Source organism: Pygocentrus nattereri, chromosome 6 (assembly GCF_015220715.1).
Source record: "Pygocentrus nattereri isolate fPygNat1 chromosome 6, fPygNat1.pri, whole genome shotgun sequence".
NCBI classification, from domain to species: domain Eukaryota; kingdom Metazoa; phylum Chordata; class Actinopteri; order Characiformes; family Serrasalmidae; genus Pygocentrus; species Pygocentrus nattereri.
The window spans coordinates 4,641,603-4,661,612 of NC_051216.1; the positions used below are offsets into that span (position 1 = coordinate 4,641,603).

General features: G+C 44.0%; 1 protein-coding gene across 1 annotated transcript; it reads left to right on the forward strand.

Annotated features, from left to right (window-relative positions):
- Positions 1–17,391: 17,391 nt before the first annotated feature.
- Positions 17,392–19,733, forward strand: cxcr4b (chemokine (C-X-C motif), receptor 4b). Its single transcript, XM_017685502.2, has 2 exons — positions 17,392–17,442; positions 18,193–19,733. Exons 1-2 carry the CDS (start codon positions 17,428–17,430, stop codon positions 19,246–19,248), a joined length of 1,071 nt encoding a protein of 356 aa, XP_017540991.1. The 5' UTR covers positions 17,392–17,427; the 3' UTR covers positions 19,249–19,733.
- The last annotated feature ends 277 nt before the right edge of the window (positions 19,734–20,010 follow it).

Genomic DNA, 20,010 nt, shown 5'->3' on the forward strand with positions numbered 1-20,010 from the left:
ACTCACTCACTCATTCGCTCACTCACTCACTCACTCACTCACTCATTCACCAGGGTCCTCTCTATGTGGAGTTTGCATGTTCTCCCCGTGTCTGTGTGGGTTTCCTCCGGGTTCTCTGGTTTCCTCCCACAGTCCAAAGACATGCAGTCAGGCCATTTGGACGTGCTAAACTGCCCCTGGGTGTGAGTGACTGCCTGTCTGTCTGCCCTGAGATGGACTGGCGACCTGTCCAGGGTGTATCCTGCCTTCTGCTCGATGACCGCTGGGATAGGCTCCAGCACCCCACCCCCCACCCCCCCGCGACCCTGAGGGAGAGTGTATTAGAAGATGTGTGTGTGAATGTCAGCATACAGGATTTCACAAATGTAATGCTGTAATGTAAACACTGTATTTATATCTGACGGTGAATATTACACTGTGTTCATCACCGATTTTCTTCATCGGAATATATATAGATATACATTTGTGTGTATGGAGCTTATGATCTAATCTCATAACTTTACTCACTACAGCACTGCTGTCCACGCTAGCATGCTAACTAGCCTCTGAGAACCAATACTATCCTAATTAGCTCTAAAACCCAAAAATCTAAGTCTAATCTGGCACCTTTCCTTACCAAAATACTAGCATTCATGCTATCTTGCTAACACTAGCAATTAGCTGTTGAGATCTGAGATTATAATCCAAGATTATCCTCCCAGGCTGAGCTCTAAAAGCGATTTAACTCTAATCTGAAACTTTTCTCACTAACAGGAAGGACTTTCACTCAGGTTGTAAAGACCTGCTGTGTTTTAGTAGTGTCCACCCTGCAGGAGAGGTCAAGAGGTCACTGGGTGTTTGACCTATATAAGCAAAATCCAACCAGGGCGCCGTGTAACGAGCGAAGATTAGCCGCAGTTAGCTCCTTTCGTTGGGTTCTGTGTGGGTAAAGTAAAAGGATTTTAAATGATATGCATTTATTTTCCCTCACGTGGACTGTATTCCTCAAACAGTACACTTTTCCTTAATTTCACGTTTATTTCCTATTAAACTTCTAAAAATACTACACTGATGAAGTTACAGCTGCTCATTATTATATTTACTTTAATGTTTACATCTTAACCCCTTAAACTCTGAGGTAGGCCCAGATTTCAATTACTCACTCAAATATGTAGATATTTCATAATTCATAGTGGTTATTTGATTTTTTATGGAGGTCACTGAAAAATTCATAGTGGATACTGAATAATTCATAGTAGATACTGAATCATTCATAGTGGATACTGAATGATTCATAGTGGATACTGAATTATTCATAGTAGATACTGAATCATTTATAGTGGATACTGAATGATTCATAGTGGATACTGAATAATTCATAGTAGATGCTGAATAATTCATAGTGGATACTGAATGATTCATAGTGGATACTGAATAATTTATAGTGGATACTGAATGATTCATAATGGATACTGAATGATTCATAGTGGATACTGAATAATTCATAGTGGATACTGAATGATTCATAGTGGATACTGAATGATTCATAGTAGATACTGAATGATTCATAGTGGATACTGAATAATTCATAGTAGATGCTGAATAATTCATAGTGGATACTGAATGATTCATAGTAGATACTGAATAATTCATAGTGCATACTGAATGATTCATAGTGGATACTGAATTATTCATAGTAGATACTGAATCATTTATAGTGGATACTGAATGATTCATAGTGGATACTGAATAATTCATAGTAGATGCTGAATAATTCATAGTGGATACTGAATGATTCATAGTAGATACTGAATAATTCATAGTAGATACTGAATGATTCATAGTGGATACTGAATGATTCATAGTGGATACTGAATGATTCATAGTAGATACTGAATCATTTATAGTAACTTTTAAACAGCTGGTTGGAGCGAGAATCCTTTAGTGGAGTTGGGGCTGAGTGTTCTCTGGTCCTGACCCAGTGCACTATGGGAAGAGATTTCAAAAAGCCACCAAGTTCACAATCCCACCCAAGCAGGAAGTGGAGGATGAAAGGTGCTGTGTGAAGATAAGGCAGAGCTTTGTCTGAAAGAGCAGCTCTAACAGACTTTCTCCACTCATTTAAACAGCAGTGAAGAGAGGCAGCGTTTCAGCAGCGCTTCCACGCTAAACACCAACCACGGCACTGGCACTGTCTGACTGACAGACGGCTCACTGACACAGCGGCACTGTCTGACTGACAGACGGCTCACTGACACACCGGCGCTGTCTGACTGACGGACGGCTCACTGACACACCGGCGCTGTCTGACTGACAGACGGCTCACTGACACCCCGGCACTGTCTGAATGACAGACGGCTCACTGACACCCCGGCACTGTTTGACTGACAGATGGCTCACTGACACCCCGGCACTGTCTGAATGACAGACGGCTCACTGACACCCCGGCACTGTCTGACAGACAGACGGTTCACTGACACCCCGGCACTGTTTGACTGACAGATGGCTCACTGACACCCCGGCACTGTCTGACTGACAGACGGCTCACTGACACCCCGGCACTGTCTGACTGACAGATGGCTCACTGACACACCGGCGCTGTCTGACTGACAGATGGCTCACTGACACCCTGGGACTGTCTGACAGACAGACAGCTCACTGACACCCCGGGACTGTCTGACAGACAGACGGCTCACTGACACCCCGGCACTGTCTGACTGACAGACGGCTCACTGACACACCGGCACTGTCTGACTGACAGACGGCTCACTGACACACCGGCACTGTCTGACTGACAGATGGCTCACTGACACCCCGGCACTGTCTGACTGACAGACGGCTCACTGACACCCCGGCACTGTCTGACAGACAGACGGCTCACTGACACCCTGGCACTGTTTGACTGACAGACGGCTCACTGACACCCCGGCACTGTCTGACTGACAGACGGCTCACTGACACCCCGGCACTGTCTGACTGACAGACGGCTCACTGACACACCGGCGCTGTCTGACTGACAGATGGCTCACTGACACCCTGGGACTGTCTGACAGACAGACGGCTCACTGACACCCCGGGACTGTCTGACAGACAGACGGCTCACTGACACCCCGGCACTGTCTGACTGACAGACGGCTCACTGACACACCGGTGCTGTCTGACTGACAGACGGCTCACTGACACCCCGGCACTGTCTGACTGACTGATGGCTCACTGACACACCGGCACTGTATGACTGACAGACGGCTCACTGACACACCGGCACTGTCTGACTGACTGATGGCTCACTGACACACCGGCGCTGTCTGACTGACAGGTGGCTCACTGACACACCGGCACTGTCTGACTGACAGGCGGCTCACTGACACACGGGCGCTGTCTGACTGACTGATGGCTCACTGACACACCGGCACTGTCTGACTGACTGATGGCTCACTGACACCCCGGCACTGTCTGACTGACGGACGGCTCACTGACACAACGGCACTGTCTGACTGACAGACGGCTCACTGACACACCGGTGCTGTCTGACTGACGGACGGCTCACTGACACACCGGCGCTGTCTGACTGACGGACGGCTCACTGACACACCGGCGCTGTCTGACTGACAGACGGCTCACTGACACCCCGGCACTGTCTGACTGACAGACGGCTCACTGACACACCGGCGCTGTCTGACTGACAGACGGCTCACTGACACACCGGCGCTGTCTGACTGACAGACGGCTCACTGACACACCGGCGCTGTCTGACTGACAGATGGCTCACTGACACCCCGGGACTGTCTGACTGACAGATGGCTCACTCACTGGCTGACTGAGTACACAGCCAAAAACATTTAACTCACACATCATGTCCAAACACGGAGAGACATTTCAACAGCACTGCACGCTTAACCCACTCAGCACTGAGAGAGAGATAGATAGATAGATAGATAGATAGATAGATAGATAGATAGATAGATAGATAGATAGATAGATAGATAGATAGAGAGAGAGAGACAGAGAGAGAGAGAGAGAGAGAGAGATAGTGGGAGAGAGAGAGAGAGAGAGAGATAGTGGGAGAGAGAGAGAGAGAGAGAGAGAGAGAGAGAGAGAGAGAAAGAGAGAGACAGAGAGAGAGAGAGAGAGAGAGAGAGAGAGAGAGAGAGAGAGAGACAGAGAGAGAGAGAGAGAGAGAGAGAGAGAGAGAGAGAGAGAGAGAGAGAGACAGAGAGAGAGAGAGAGAGAGAGAAAGAGAGAGACAGAGAGAGAGAGAGAGAGAGAGAGAGAGAGAGAGAGAGAGAGAGAGAGAGAGAGAGAGAGAGAGAGAGGTAATGAGCCTAGACAGTGAGTCTATCTGATAAAGCGCAAAACGTTCCGCGCTCCACATTCCTTCCCGGGTGCTGCGTGTTTGTGTGTTATATAATATGCTTTATTGATTTATTGATTTATGTACTTGTTTGTTTGTTTGTTTAAACAATGTAAAAGTCAGAGACCGTTTACAGCATTTGGCAGATGCTCTTATCCAGAGTGCCTAATGTTACAGAGGCAGGCTGAGGGAATGTCAGTGGTAGAACAGGGTGCTTGATCAGGTGGGGGACCAAACCACCATCCACCACCAACCACTGACATACCTTCATTTATTTAATCTGCAATCAAAACAGCCATTTAGTGCAAGTTATACATTTTAGCATCGTGAAAAAAAGGAGCATTCAACTGAAGTTTACCCAGAAGCCTCAACAATTCCTTCCCTTCATTCCAGCTTCCGTTCTTCTCAGGAGCCTCACTTTCAGCTCCTCAGAGAACCTGCAGACACGCCTCCAAAGCTCAGTCTAAGAAGCTGGTTGATTTTCTGAACTAATCAAACCCATTCAGTGGTGCTGAGGTCTGGACTCTGGGGCGGTCAGTCCATCGTCCAGCTTCTTTGTTTGATGTGTCCGTCTCCTTTTCTCAGTGAGGTTCTTCTTGATCAGCTACACGTCCTTTCAGACCCACAGCGCTGAGTGGTCTTCTCACAGTGGAAGGACGGACAGAAACACCTGTGGATGTTTTCAGATCTGAAGCAGCTTGATCTTCTCCTCTCTCTCTGAGATCAAAGCTTTCAGCGCTGTTTATCTGATGGGGGCCGTTTTGGGGTCGACCAGCTCTTCCAGGTGGTTGTTAGGAGCCACGCTTTCTCTGTAAACACATTTTTTTCCTTTCACTTTCTCATGCAGGTGGGTTGTCTTGTGTCTAACCTCATGAAGAAAGGGTGCTCTCTGACTTGAGCAGAGTGCTGTGCCCACAGTCTTCAGGCATCCCACGATCTCAGTGTTTACATACCATCTTTAGCCACATGTGTGTGCCTATGTGTGTGTGTGTGTGGTAGAGTGTGTGTGTTTATTTCAGTGCATGCGAGAGTAAACCACTGCAGGAGTGTGTGGGAGGTGTGGAAAGCCCCCTGCTCTGTTTACAAAGCACATCTTAAGTCAAGGCCTTTTAAAAAGTCCCTGACTTCTGAATAATTCTGCATGTTTTCGATGTTTTTAATGCAAATGAAGTGGCCGGCCGGAGTGTGAGTCACTGTGGGCTCTAATGAGGCGCATTATCTGCACCCACTCATATGGAAATGACCTCCCCTTTGTCGTGTTGTGGTTGTAAGGTGCCGTAGCGATCGGCCGAGACCATGCGCCGTACAGTGTTGCAAAAACATGCAATTAAATTAAATACAGCATCAAACAAACAAGTTAGACCATTAGATCAAAGCGGAGAGGCGTAATAAGCATCAACTAGGTGGATTAAAGGTGTGATTATAGGGAATCCCCCGTTTCTGGGCTTTTCCTGATAAATTATAGATGAAGATCTTATATTCCTGCAGCAAAGAGGGCGCCTGTTCTACACTGCGGAACATATTAAACGTTTGTTAAGGGCCTATTGCACTTTATTTTCATCCCTGGGGTCTATTTATGACATTTGTGTTGGTTGTATGCATTAAAAAACATAATTTAATGTATATGATCATTTTCCAGCCTCTCTTTATCCCTTAGAGCTAAACAGGCTGTTTTGGTTACTGTCCCTCTAAGACTGGTATATGCAAATTAGTTCTCATTGGCTGTGCATACAAAAAGGAGCCCAGGCTGAAACACTCCTTATAACTTCAGCGAGAGTGGGTGGGGCTAAACGGATGAAGGCTGAATAGGCGGATTTTTGCGACTGTGCTGTGATGTCACAACAACAGTGAATGAAAACAGGCTTTTTGGTCCAGCTTAGCCTTCCTTACGTGGACTGTATGGGCTGGAGAGTGAAATTTAACAGTGTTTAAATACCACATCAGATTATTTTACATAATATTTTAAGAAATTTACATAATATTTACATAAGAGTCAAAGTTAATATTAGTAAAGTTTGTGTTTTAATGTATTGTTTGCTGCTCGGTCCATAAATGAACACTAAGCAACAAAAACGGCCTGTTTTGAATGAACCAAAGCATGTACATATATCCAAGGTATGAAATACAGGGGGTTCCGATGGATCTGAGAGCCCCTAATTAACCTCTTGGACCCCCTAGATGTCTCAAAATCAAACCTCTGGGGGTCCCAGGGGCAGTTAGGGAAAAATAGATGCTCAAATCCAGGATTAAGTGAGGCTCATTGTTTATCTGCTCCACCCGCAATTAGAGCTTCTGGTGTTCTTAACTAGCTAGAGCTGCAGCTCTGCTATGCCTCAGGGTGGCGCTGTAGCAGACCGGCTCACCCAGTTGGTCCTTCATAGTCTAGAAACCGTAACTGTGACCTCTGAAACACTTTCCAATGAGCTGCAGCAGATCTGAAAACCTGAAAACTCGCCCAGTTTCCTGAGAGTTTGGAGTGAAGAGCGACTGTTCCTCATTCCTCACACTGAAGACCGAAGAGGAGACGAGGAAGATCTCAGTCAATGTGAGGAAGAGCGCAGAACCGCACTAGACTCTACAGAAGAATAAGCTGATAAATAAACATTTTGGTGCCATCAAAGCATCAGCGCCACTGTGGAGAGTCAGTTAGCAGACAGACAACATGTTCTTAATTACATACATTACATTTCCAAAAGTATTCGGTCGTCTGGCTTCACACACATATGAACCTGAGTGACGTCCCATTCTTAGTCCACAGGGTTTAATATGATGTCGGCCCACCCTTTGCAGCTATAACAGCTTCAGCTCTTCTGGGAAGGCTTTCCACAAGGGTTAGGAGTGTTTATGGGAATTTCTGACCGTTCTTCCAGAAGCACATTTGTGAGGTCAGACACTGATGTTGGACGAGAAGGCCTGGCTCACAGTCTCCACTCTAATTCATCCCAAAGGTGTTCTATGGGGTTGAGGTCAGGACTCTGTGCAGGCCAGTCAAGTTCTTCCACACCAAACTGGCTCATCCGTGTCTTTATGGACCCGCTTTGTGCACTGGTGCTCAGTCATGTTGGAGCAGGAAGGGGCCGTCCCCAAACTGTTCCCACAAAGTTGGGAGCGTGAAATTCTCCAAAATCTCTTGGAGCTGAAGCTTTAAGAATTCCTTTCAGTGAGATGCTGGAAAATTTATTATGAATGTTTTTGGTACATAAACACACCACAAATGTTATAAGTGGATACATAAAAAATAAAACACAAGATAAAATTTTTAGTAGTTTTAGTTTTAGAAATTTGTTCATTCTAAGTGGAAAAAGACCATTATGTTGTTTGTTTGTTGGTATTTATTTATTTATTTATTTACATATATCAGTCTTGACGGCACAAAAACGTTGTAATTGCAAGTGATTTTAAGGGGTTTTCTGTTCTCGGGATATAATATGTGATGCACGTCCTTTTAACGCATACATACATACATAATACATGTTCAGTGTCCGCAGCGTTTTACAGGGTGACTTGCGGCAGCGCACACTCATAATGTTCTGGCCTGTTTTTATCCTCCTCACTCAGTAACGGTACATCTGTCAATCTCAACATAATTCTTACATAGTGCAGCTTAAACTAACGCTAAAAGTTAGGAACGTTTTCTCCCTTAAAAATAACACTTTTATAAAAAAACATGTTTTTGGACAGTGAGGCTGAATTCTGAGTAAAGAACACCTTCCCGACATGCCGATTACGATCACACCCACAAGAAAAAAGGTCCTACGCTGTCACTGGGGTGATTCCTCTCTTATCACCGTCGTGGAACACTCAAGGGTCCATCTCAGCGCCTTTAGTCAGGGAACATAACTGAACCATAATCCACTGAAATGATCTGTTCTAAGCTGGACTGACTCCACACACCCCGCCTCGCCTCGCCTCCAGGCTTTTACTCTACTGCTCTGTCTTAAAACATTCGGTTATGAACAGGAACAAATACCAACTTTTCACCTGGAGAACCTGGTTTAACAGTTTAACAGTTCACAGTTTGACTTTAGAACCACGGTTGGTCCTTCTGTTGTTACAAGCTTGACGTCGTAACAGTAGCAGAATCCTTTATGGTGCTTTACAGAACCTTATGCAACACCTTCTCCATCAATCTGAAGAACCATTTCACCATGCAAAGAACCACTGAGCATGCAAGTGGTTCTCTGAGTGCTCCAGGTTCTATGCTGAACTATACTATCTACACTGGTCTTTACTAAAGAACCCTTGAAGAACCATCTGTTTTAAGAGTGTTGAATGTATTTTGGTTTTATTTCTTAATTCGTCATGAAATGTTTTTAGTAAAGACGTCAAGTGACACCAAAGCAGTGCAACACAGGCTTTGCTTTCCATTTTGCCTCATATTCCGTGTGTTACTATGGAAAAGTAGACTCCGCTCCACATTATGCCGGTTTTCTCAGGTACAGCGAATGCTGTATGCCTTTAAAACTCATTTAAGGTACACAGCTTGGCCTTAAGGTCAATGTCATGGGCATGTTTACATTATTTGGGGACTAAAACCTCCCTGGAAAGTACCCTGTTTTCTGACACTGTAATCTTGGGTTATGAGCTTTCGCCACGCAGCGGAAATACACCCAGATGTACAGGCAGCTGTTTTATGATAACTGCACCTTTGCAGGGATATTTGTTCACCCAGCTGTCCCCAAACTGTGGATCAGTACTCTGAGTAGCGCCAGCGGTGCCAGGCTCGGCCGGGTTGCGGAGCCGCTGCTGGCTGTCTCTCTGTGGGCTTCCCTTCAGCTCACTGTAAACCCCTCCTGCCACTCTTCACACCTTCCATTCACATTCTAAACAGCTCCTGCCTCTGAGCTCCACTCACACTGTAGTCTACAGGCAGCACAGTCAGGCCGCAGACTCACTCTGTATTCTGACAATCTCTTAATGATTTGATCCAATTAGGATTCTGTAGGAGACAATTCAATGCATCATTAAGTTTGATTCAATTCAACTTGATTAGCTCAAATCCAGTAATACTCGAGTGTGATTTAGGAACTGTTGACGCTGGTGTGAAATACAGCCAGTAAAAACAACATCATTTTTTTGTTAAAAATAGCCAGATACTTGTATTTTGGCAAAAAAATATATGTGTATATTATTATATGTCAAAATACTATACCAAAATAAAAGTATCTGGTTACACACACACACACACACACACACACACACACAAACACCTCGTATCTCCATTTTTGCCGTTTTCCAGTTTTTGGAATAATTTGAAAACGCCCGTCACCCTTTACTTTGTGTGTAAGCTTCATGATGCATTGACCAATTAAATGACCCAAAATGACATGGAAAAAATTCTGGTTCCATTCACTTCCGTTAAAAGTCAAGTAGGTTTTTGCTTCTCTTGTAAAGTTACAATTTTGGAGATACAAGGTTTTGTCCCGACAACAGTGATGTATGTATGTATCATATATATGTTTCATATACATATACATACACACACACATACACACACACACACACACACACACACACACACACACACACATATATATGTATGTATATAGCTGCGGTCGGAATAAAACCTCGTATCACCATTTTTGTTGTTTTTCAGTTTTTGGTGTAATTTGAAAAAACGTGGTGCTCTTTATATTGTGTGTAAATTTCATGATGAATTGATCAGAAGAAATGGACCAAAATGACTTGGAAAAAGCTCTGGTTCCATTGACTTACATTAAAAATGAAACAGGTTTTTTCTTTCTCCTATAAAGTTACTTTTGTGGAGATACAAGGTTTTCTTCCAACAGCAGCAATATATATATATATCACCACCTATTTTACTGACTGCCATTATGATGCATTATAATTGATTTTGAAATTCCACAGTGCACAGGTCCACAGCCAGCACCTTCCCACTGATGCACTATGATGCACTTTTTACACCAGTTGCTGGTCAGTCAGATGATTCCTCCCCAAACTGACCCCGAGCTTCTCACATTATTGTAGGAAAACAAACTGCTGAGATAATCACTGCTAAGTCAGTTGGTCAGACGGCTCCTCCCATGCCAAACGGCCTGCGTGTGTCAGCGTTTCTCACAGCAACTATGTGAAAATGAGGCCTAGATACTGAACTGAACTGAGCTACACTGAATTCTACTGAATTTTACTGACCCTAACTGAATTGAACTAAATTCTTAATTTGGCATCTAACTGAATCTGATTGAATCTAATTAAATTGACATGAATAGAACTACATTTCTATTTTAATTGAAATGTATTGAATCTAAGTGAATAATTGAATTATATTCAACTGAACAAAATAGAATTAAAGTTGCTGAATTCCTGAATGGATCCATAAGCCATAAAAAGCAGATTTCCCCTTAATAAACAAATATTGATCAATATTATTCTGCCCATTATCTCATCTGGAACTGCACTGAACTGAATTGAACTGATTTGAATTGAATTGTACTCAAATTAATCCTAATTGAATTGAGTTGGACTGGATTGAATTGAATTCCAAGTTGAAATTGACTGAACTGCACTGACTGGATCCATAAGCCATACAAAAGCATCTTTTCCCATAATAAACACATATTGATTGATATTATTCTGCCCAGTATCTCATCTGGACCTGTACTGGGCTGACCTGCATTGAATTGGACTGTATTGAAATTAATTCCTGGTTGAAATTAACTGAACCGAACTCAACTGACCCCCAGACCGGAGCCACAAGACAACAGCTTTCCTCTTAATAAACACGTACTGATCAATAATAGAATTCCAAATTGAACTGATCTGAATTCCTGAATGGACCCATATACCATAAGACAGCAGCTGCATTCTTAATAAACTCATATTGATCGATATCATTCTGCCCAGTATCTCACCTGGAACTGAACTGAACTCAAATGAATCATTGAATGGAACTAAAACCGAATTCCTGAAAGAAGCCATGGAACCTCAGCTTTTCTCTTAATGAACACAAAATATCATCAATAAACGTCAATAATATTCCAGCGATTATCTCATCTGGAACTGAGCTGAATTCCAGATTGAACTGAATTAAACTGAGCTGAGTTCCAGATTGAACTGAATTAAACTGAGTTGAATTCCAGATTGAGCTGAATTAAACTGAGTTGAATTCCAGATTCAACTGAATTAAACTGAGCTTAATTCCGGATTGAACTGAATTAAACTGAACTGAATTCCAGATTGAGCTGAATTAAACTGAGCTGAATTCCAGATTGAGCTGAATTAAACTGAGCTGAATTCCAGATTGAACTGAATTAAACTGATCTGAATTCCAGATTGAACTGAATTAAACTGAGCTGAATTCCAGATTGAGCTGAGCTGAATTCCAGATTGAGCTGAATGAAACGGAGCTGAATTCCAGATTGAGCTGAATGAAACTGAGCTGAATTCCAGATTGAGCTGAGCTGAATTCCAGATTGAACTGAATGAAACTGAGTTGAATTCCGGATTGAACTGAATTAAACTGAACTGAATTCCAGATTGATCTGAATTAAACTGAGCTGAATTCCTGAATGGACTCATACGGCGTTAGACAGCAGCTGTGCTCTTTATGAACACGTATTGATCGATGTTCTCCTCTCCGGATTCATTAAAAGCCCATGGACGTGTGAGTGCAGTCTCCTGGATTTATTGCTACGGAACACGGTTATGCGATCCTGCACAAAAACACATAAAAGCCCATAAAAATTCCTCCCTGTCATCGTCTCTCGGCGCACATTTCGCACTTTTCACGTCCCTTTTTCTTCCTCCCTGAGTCAACATGAGCGCGTATTCATTACTCCCTAGAGGCTGGCGCTGTAGTGGATCACACGAACACAATGGCCAAGCCGAGTCGGCTTCAACACAAGGACAAATAGTGCCGTCTCAGGCCCTTCGTGTCCCATCATGTACACCAGCGTTTCATTTGCTGGGTCTGAGCAGAAGAATAGCTGTATCGCCTAACGCAGCTGACTCACCCCAACGACAAAATATCAGATATCAAAGGCAGCACGACGCCAGCGGGTCCATATCTGTCGAGCTAATCGGCGCTGGGTCTGATGATGGAGATCAGAGGTTCCGTCTAGTCATCACTCACTGATCCTTAAAAGAGGCCCCCCACCCCCTCCACCCACCACCACCTTTCCCCCGAATGTACTCTATCAGCTAAGACATGTCTGGTGTCTGAACTTTACTTCCACAGTTTCACACTGGAGCTACGCGGCTAACCAGTCATATTAGCATCATCAATTAACATTAACGAGCATTTCATAAACAGCACCAGCAGAACCGCAAATCAGCCAGTCAGTCCCGGCCTTCGTCTGTTCTGCACGTCGTTTGCGAAGTTTTTTAACGCTGGGACTGCAAAATGTAGACAACCGGCAACGTTAGCCTCACTAACTAGCGTTGTGATTCATGCACACATCTAAAAATGGTTCTTCAAGAGTTCTTCGGTAGTTAAAGTGGTTCTAGAAAGAACCGTGAGCGCTCAAAGCACCCATTGCACGATTAAAGGGTTCTTTGCCTCATGAAATGGCTCTTCAGATGGATGGAGATTGTGTGCAATATGGTTATACATAGAACCTTTTGGAGAGGAGTTCTATGTAGCACCAAAAAAGGTTCTTCTGTTATTATGATGCCAAGCTTGTAATGACAGAAGAACCCTTTTGGTGCTATATAGCCATTTAGCCATGCAAAGGGTTCTTTGCCTGTTCATGGGTCTCCAGATTCTGGCTTTCCTATGTGAGTGCTGGTTGACTGGCAGGTGGGTGTTAGGCATGCAGGCCAGAACAGGGCCAGATCCTGGACAGCTTCATACCATTCTGCCTCGTGTCTCCATTGGTGTGACAATTCTGGCGTGAATGATGTGAACCAGCAATGTAGTTGGGCCTGACTGGGGCCAGATTTGGGCCATATACTGTAGCTCTTCTCACATTGCAGTGTGTGGGCCAGATCTGGGCTGAGGACCCAGCTGTATACTGGGCCAGAATAAACCAAGCATGTGGCCCATGTGGCTATGTATTCTAAAGTGCATCCCTCAGAGTCACTGGTTTTAGAAGAATTCACTTTTCGTACAGCTTCGAGTTTTCATTTATCATTTCAATGCATCAGCATGCACTGCATAAATACAGAGCACCCGGTCTTGGTGAATCCCTTCAGGCCTTAACAAAAGCCACCCAGCGCTAAAAGGTTTCAAACAGCCTCACTTAAGTATTCACCCCGATGCAACTTGCACTCGTTTACTTCCACCTTCACGGTACATCATCAGAAGGTGGGTTTCCTCGTCTTTAAACCAGAGAAACTAACTTGATAAACAAGTGATGCTGCTGTAAAAGCTGGAAAGGCTGAGTAGAAATGTTTACAACAGATGGTGACATTTTCATTTTGGCCTGAGTGGCCCTTTAAGAGGCATTTTAAAATACCTAAACTTTAAAAGTGCAACTGCACATCTAAATCATATCCGCCTTAAGTTGTCCAGAATCTCTAACAGTCTTGATTATGTGGTTTCTGACACTGTATGACTCACTGTTACCCAGATAGCGGACAGTTTTGGGCCGATTCTGGCTTTCCTATGTGAGTGCTGGTTGACTGCCAGGTAGGTGTTAGGCATGCAGGCCAGAACAGGACCAGATCCTGGACAGCTTCATACCATTTTGCCTTGTGTCTACATTTGTGGGACAGTTCTGGCACAAATGCTGTGGAACGACAGTGTAGTTGGGCCAGCTTTGGGCCATAACCTTTAGTTCTTCTCACTTTACAATGTGTGCCAGATCTGGGTCGAGGAACCCAGCCGTATACTGGGCCAGAACAAAGGGCACATTTTACTAACTGAGTATCTACAAACATGGACTAAAGTTTGCTAGCATAGCTACAAACAGTAGCAGCCTGAATTTTGCCCATGTTTCTCTTTTTGTCGAACTATCACTTTTGAGAGCCTGGAACTCATGCGAAAGCTGTTTTTCAGCAAGGACCACCCCTAGAGAGCCCACCCCTGCCCCTTTCACACTTAGCCTCGACCGAAGCAGATAATAGACAAAACATCACTTAAGAGAAGTGGCAACGCAGAGAGAGATGGTGTTCTCTCACTCAGACAGCGATAAGACCCATGTGTTCAGTCAACACTCATGAGACTGGTCTTCACTCAGCTCCTCAGAGCAGCAGAGCTGACCCAGGATCAGATTGGCCCACCTGTTATCAGCGATCTGACCGATAAGGTCTGATCTGCCGTCCACGCCACGGCTCTGAAAGGCTCTGTGTTGTAACATCTTTCAAAAGCTCTGACGGTTAAAAGCACTCGACCCTGACTTTTGCAACAACAAACAACACTAGACTGCTTAAAAACATGGTTCTAAGGAGTTCTTTAGTAAAGGCAATGGTTCTATTTAGAACCATCTGCATCCTGCATGGTGAAAGCAATCTTCAAATTGATGGAGAATGTGCTGTGGATGGTTCTACACAGCACCAAGTAGCGTTCTGGGATTGTTATGATGTCAAGCTTGTAACAGTAGAAACCTTTTTGGTGCTGCATAGAACCCTTTTCAAAAAAGTTCTATATAGAACCATCCTACAGCACATTCTCCACCAACCTGAATAACATTTAATGATGCACAAAACCCTTTACATATGGAAAGGGTTCTTTGAGTGTTTATGGTTCTATGGAGAACAATTTTCTTTCCTTAAGAAGTAAATAAATCTAACATGAGGTTAAAGTAAAAGAAAGTCATCCGGTGTTGAAGTAAACTTCATCTACTCAAATGATTCATCGCCTTCAGTAAACGCAATGGTTCCACATAGAACCGTGAACACTCAAAGAACCATCTGAGTGCATAAGAGGTTCTTTGCATGTTCAAATGGTTCTTTATCATGGAAAACCTCTGGCCTGTTATATGGATCTTTAGAGGATGGTCCTACATAGCTTGCAGTGTGTTCCACCATTGATACAAGTCAAAGAACCTTCTTCTAGTACTGTAGAGAACCATTTTTGCTAATAATATAAGGTTAAATAAATCTAACACGAAGGTAATCTGAAGTTAAACGTATCTCAGATCAAGGCCATCTGCGCTCGTAAAGGCAATGTGTTCTATATGCTTATATGGTTCTCTGTGTGGTGGCTTGGTTCTTCAGATTGATGGAAAATGTGCTGTATATGGCTCGATATAGCACCAAACATAAGGTTCTGGTATTGTTTTGATGCCAAGCTTGTAACAACAGCGGAACCCATTTGCTGTTGTATAGAACCATTTTCAGAAAGGTTCTATACAGAGCCATAAACAACACATTCTCCATCGATCTGAAGAACCATTTGACCACAAAAAGAACCATTTAAGCATGCAAATTGGTCTATATAGAACCAATGGGTCTATATAGAACACAGGATTGGTTCAATCTAAGGCGAAGGTAATCTGAAGTTAAATGTATCTCAGATTAAGATCATCTAAAGGTAAACAAATCTAAACTCTGGTGAAATCCAAGCCTGAACTTTGTGTTGGTGCACATGATCGTCAGCCTGTGATACAGTTTAAGTAGATACTGTGTACTATCATATATCCGGATATGTGATAAAGACACTGGAATAAACAATGTAAACAAAGCGATTAGGCAAATTCTGCCCAACATACTTTGTTGAATTGGACAAGTTGTGTTGGAAAGTCTCGCTTAAAGTCACAAAGCAAGGCCATCTGTGCGACACATCTGCAGGTTCTCCATTTGTAGATCAGAAAACCATTTGCAGCTACAGTTTGGAGTGAATAGTGCAGGCAGAGAAGGCTGAGAGTGCAGACCAGGACAGGCTCCTGAGCTTTGTTAAGACCCTGATGGAGGAAATTATAATAATTAAACACATTTTAAAACAGCTTATATAAAAAATGTTAATGTTACCTTTAAATGATGAAATAAACTCTTCAAAAAGATGGTTCCTCAGGGGTTCTTTAGTAAGGAAAACTGTGAAATGGTTCTTCAGATTGTGCTGTAGATCTTTCTGTATGGAGCCTTTTTGAAAACGGTTCCATGTAGTACCAAAAATTCTCTATTGTGACAAGCTTGACATCATGACAATAGCTGTGATGTCATATGTCATGGTTGTTTCAAGCTACTTGGAACCATAAACACATTCTCCTTCAATCTGAAGAACCATTTCACCATGTAAAGAGCCCTTTAAGCATGCAAATGAGTGTTCATGGTTTATATGGTCTTTACTGAAGAGCCCATGAGGAACCGTCCAAAAAAGTAATGGGTGGGTTAATCTGCTGAAATGGGGTTAAAGTCTTCTACAAAGCACAGAAAACAAGTGTGAAACATTAACAACCTACTGAAATGGAGTTAAAATCTCTTAAAAAGCACAGAAAACAAGTGTGAAACATTAAAAACCCACTGAAATGGGGTTCAAATCTCTTAAAAAGCACAGAAAACAAGTGTGAAACATTAAAAACCCACTGAAATGGAGTTAAAATCTCTTAAAAAGCACAGAAAACAAGTGTGATACATTAAAAACCCACTGAAATGGGGTTCAAATCTCTTAAAAAGCACAGAAAACAAGTGTGAAACATTAAAAACCCACTGAAATGGGGTTAAAATCTCTTAAAAAGCACAGAAAACAAGTGTGAAACATTAAAAACCCACTGAAATGGAGTTCACATCTCTTAAAAAGCACAGAAAACAAGTGTGAAACATTAAAAACCAGCTGAAATGGGGTTCAAATCTCTTAAAAAGCACAGAAAACAAGTGTGATACATTAAAAACCCACTGAAATGGAGTTAAAATCTCTTAAAAAGCACAGAAAACAAGTGTGAAACATTAAAAACCCACTGAAATGGTGGTTAACATCTCTTACAATGCATTGAAAACAGCAGTGACCTTAAAAAAGGGAAAAGAAAGAAAGAAAAAGTCCTGCTGCAAGTCCACCTACAGTGAAGGCCCTGCGTGACCTGCCCGCATGACTCTACACGAGACACAGGGCTCCTCCCACAAACTCCGGTGGGCGTGGCCTCATGCATAATGCAACAGCGGGTGTGGTCTGCATGGTCCCTGTAATAAAAAGCTCTCGTCTTCACCTCACCACCACACAGGAGGGATATACGCACGCACGAGCTCTGGCCTCCAGCACCATGGCTTTCTACGATGTAAGTTCACCACGTTTCTCGAGCTCTGATGTGGGTGCTGTAAAAATTATGCAACCTTTTAAAATTAAATAAGCAAGTAACCTGGTTAACTTAACATTTTGAGCTTGTTGAATGTAAAAATAATAATAATAAGTTAACACAAGTTCAATTAACTCACATTTTTAAGTTTAACCAGATTACTTATTATTTCACTTTTAAAAAGACTTTTAGTGAAATAGCACAGTTTTCTCGCTTGTCTTTAAATTTCATGCCCAGCTTGTTTGCATATTTCCTCACCGTTTGTCTTTCGTGACTGTAAAGATCGTTTAAACACCTGGATGGACTGAAAAAACCAAGAAACGTGTTCTAAAATGAGCTCATCCTGCTTTTTATCTGAACTCCTCTTGGTTTTCTTACCTGTTTTAGAAGCGTTTTTAGAGCGGCTCTGAGCGAATCGGCTGTTCTCCCCTCCTTTTGATGCAGCACGTTGTCTTTGTACAGTGTGTTTTTGAGATCTGGAAGCCTGTTTTGTTGCATTTTCCATGTTCATGAGGACAGTGGCAAAGAATGCAATTCCCAGGGTTCATGTTCGCAAAGAAAGCTGCTCTAAGGGCCGAAATCCATGAAGGTTTATGTTTATGTGTGTATAAAAGCAGGTGTAGACGCGTGAATAGAGGTTTAGAGATGAAACCGAAGTTCTTTTCCATGTTTGAGCTTCTTTTTCTCGAGGCACGTGGAGCAACTCGGTACTAAACGTTGTCTCTCTTGCAGACTGTAGTGTTCGACTTCGACCCCAACGCCACCGAAGGCTCAGGGATGATGGATGAATATGACGAGATGTGTGACATCGGCATCAGCCAGAGCTTCCAGAGGTTTTTCTTGCCAGCCGTTTACGGGATTATCTTCCTCCTGGGCGTCGTGGGTAACGGCCTGGTGGTGCTGGTGATGGGCTTCCAGAGGAAGACGAAGAACATGACGGACCGGTACAGGCTGCACCTCTCCGTGGCCGACCTGCTGTTCGTACTCACGCTGCCCTTCTGGGCCGTGGATGCCGCCAGCACGTGGATATTCGGGGGTTTCCTGTGCGTCACCGTCAACATGATCTACACCGTGAACTTGTACAGCAGCGTGCTGATCCTCGCCTTCATCAGCCTGGATCGCTACTTAGCCGTGGTTCGCGCCACCAACAGCCTGGCCACCAGGCGGCTGCTGGCCGAGAGGGTGATCTACGTCGGGGTCTGGCTTCCCGCCACCCTGCTGACCGTGCCGGACCTGGTCTTCGCAAAAGTCCAGAGCACCGGCGCGAGGGACCTTTGCGAACGGATCTACCCGATGGAGGCTAACATGGTGTGGAAAGCCGCCTTCCGCTTCCAGCACATCATCGTGGGCTTCGTCCTGCCCGGCCTGATCATCCTGATCTGCTACTGCATCATCATCTCCAAGCTCTCCAAGGGCTCCAAGGGTCAGTCCCTGAAACGGAAGGCGCTGAAGACCACCATCATCCTCATCCTCTGCTTCTTCGTCTGCTGGCTGCCCTACTGCGCCAGCATCCTGGTGGACACGCTAATGATGCTGAACGTCGTTTCTCACAGCTGCTACCTGGAACAAAGCCTGCAGAAGTGGATCTTCGTCACCGAGGCGCTGGCCTACTTCCACTGCTGCCTCAACCCCATCCTCTACGCCTTCCTGGGGGTCAAGTTCAGCAAGTCCGCCCGCAGCACGCTTACCATGAGCAGCAGGTCCAGTCAGAAGATGCTGACCAAGAAGCGAGGCGTCATTTCGTCCGTGTCCACGGAGTCGGAGTCCTCCAGCGTGCTGTCGAGCTAACACGCGAACAAGCTTGCGGACTTTTCCTTGCGCCAAAAACCAGGAGGACTAAGCTTTCATTTCAAAAAGAGGACTTAACTACACGTTGTAAATAGTCTGTAAACACTTTAATGCTGAGAACTGTACAATTTTTTTTTATTTGCTCTATTTAATCTGTTTTTTTCACCCTTCACGTCCACAGGCTGAGCCTTACCTCTCGTTTTATATGTGTGTGAATCATGCCCAAGCAGGATGCCAGCTTTTTTTGCAGATGTTGCGTCATCTGTAGCCGCCTGAATGCCGTTATTTGTGCCTCGGGATGTAAATTATTTGTACATAGGTCAGTGTTTGTGTGTGTGTGCAGGCACTTAGGCTTTAGCTTTTCACTGAGACGTTTTTATTTATTGAAAAGAAACTGGTAGCTCACACTGAATAGTTCTTTGCTGATTTTGTTTCACACTTATTGTCTGTAATAAACGACTCGAAGTCACTCTTCTTTTCAATGACGCCTGAGTCAGTGTCCTCTTTTGAGTCGCAAAGCTGTCAGCCTTGTAAACCGACCCATCCCCCCCGCCCCCCCCCCCCCCCCCCACCACACACCACCACCACCACCACACACACCTCCAAACTGCACCCCCCCCCCCCCCCACCAATCAACTCTCACTTACACCAATGGCCGGGGTGGGGGGATGGTGGGCTCCAGCAAAGGTCTCCAAAACAAAAGAAGGCTCCACCTGATCTGGGGAACAGAACGGCTGAGCGGGGTCTGTAATTTAAGAACAT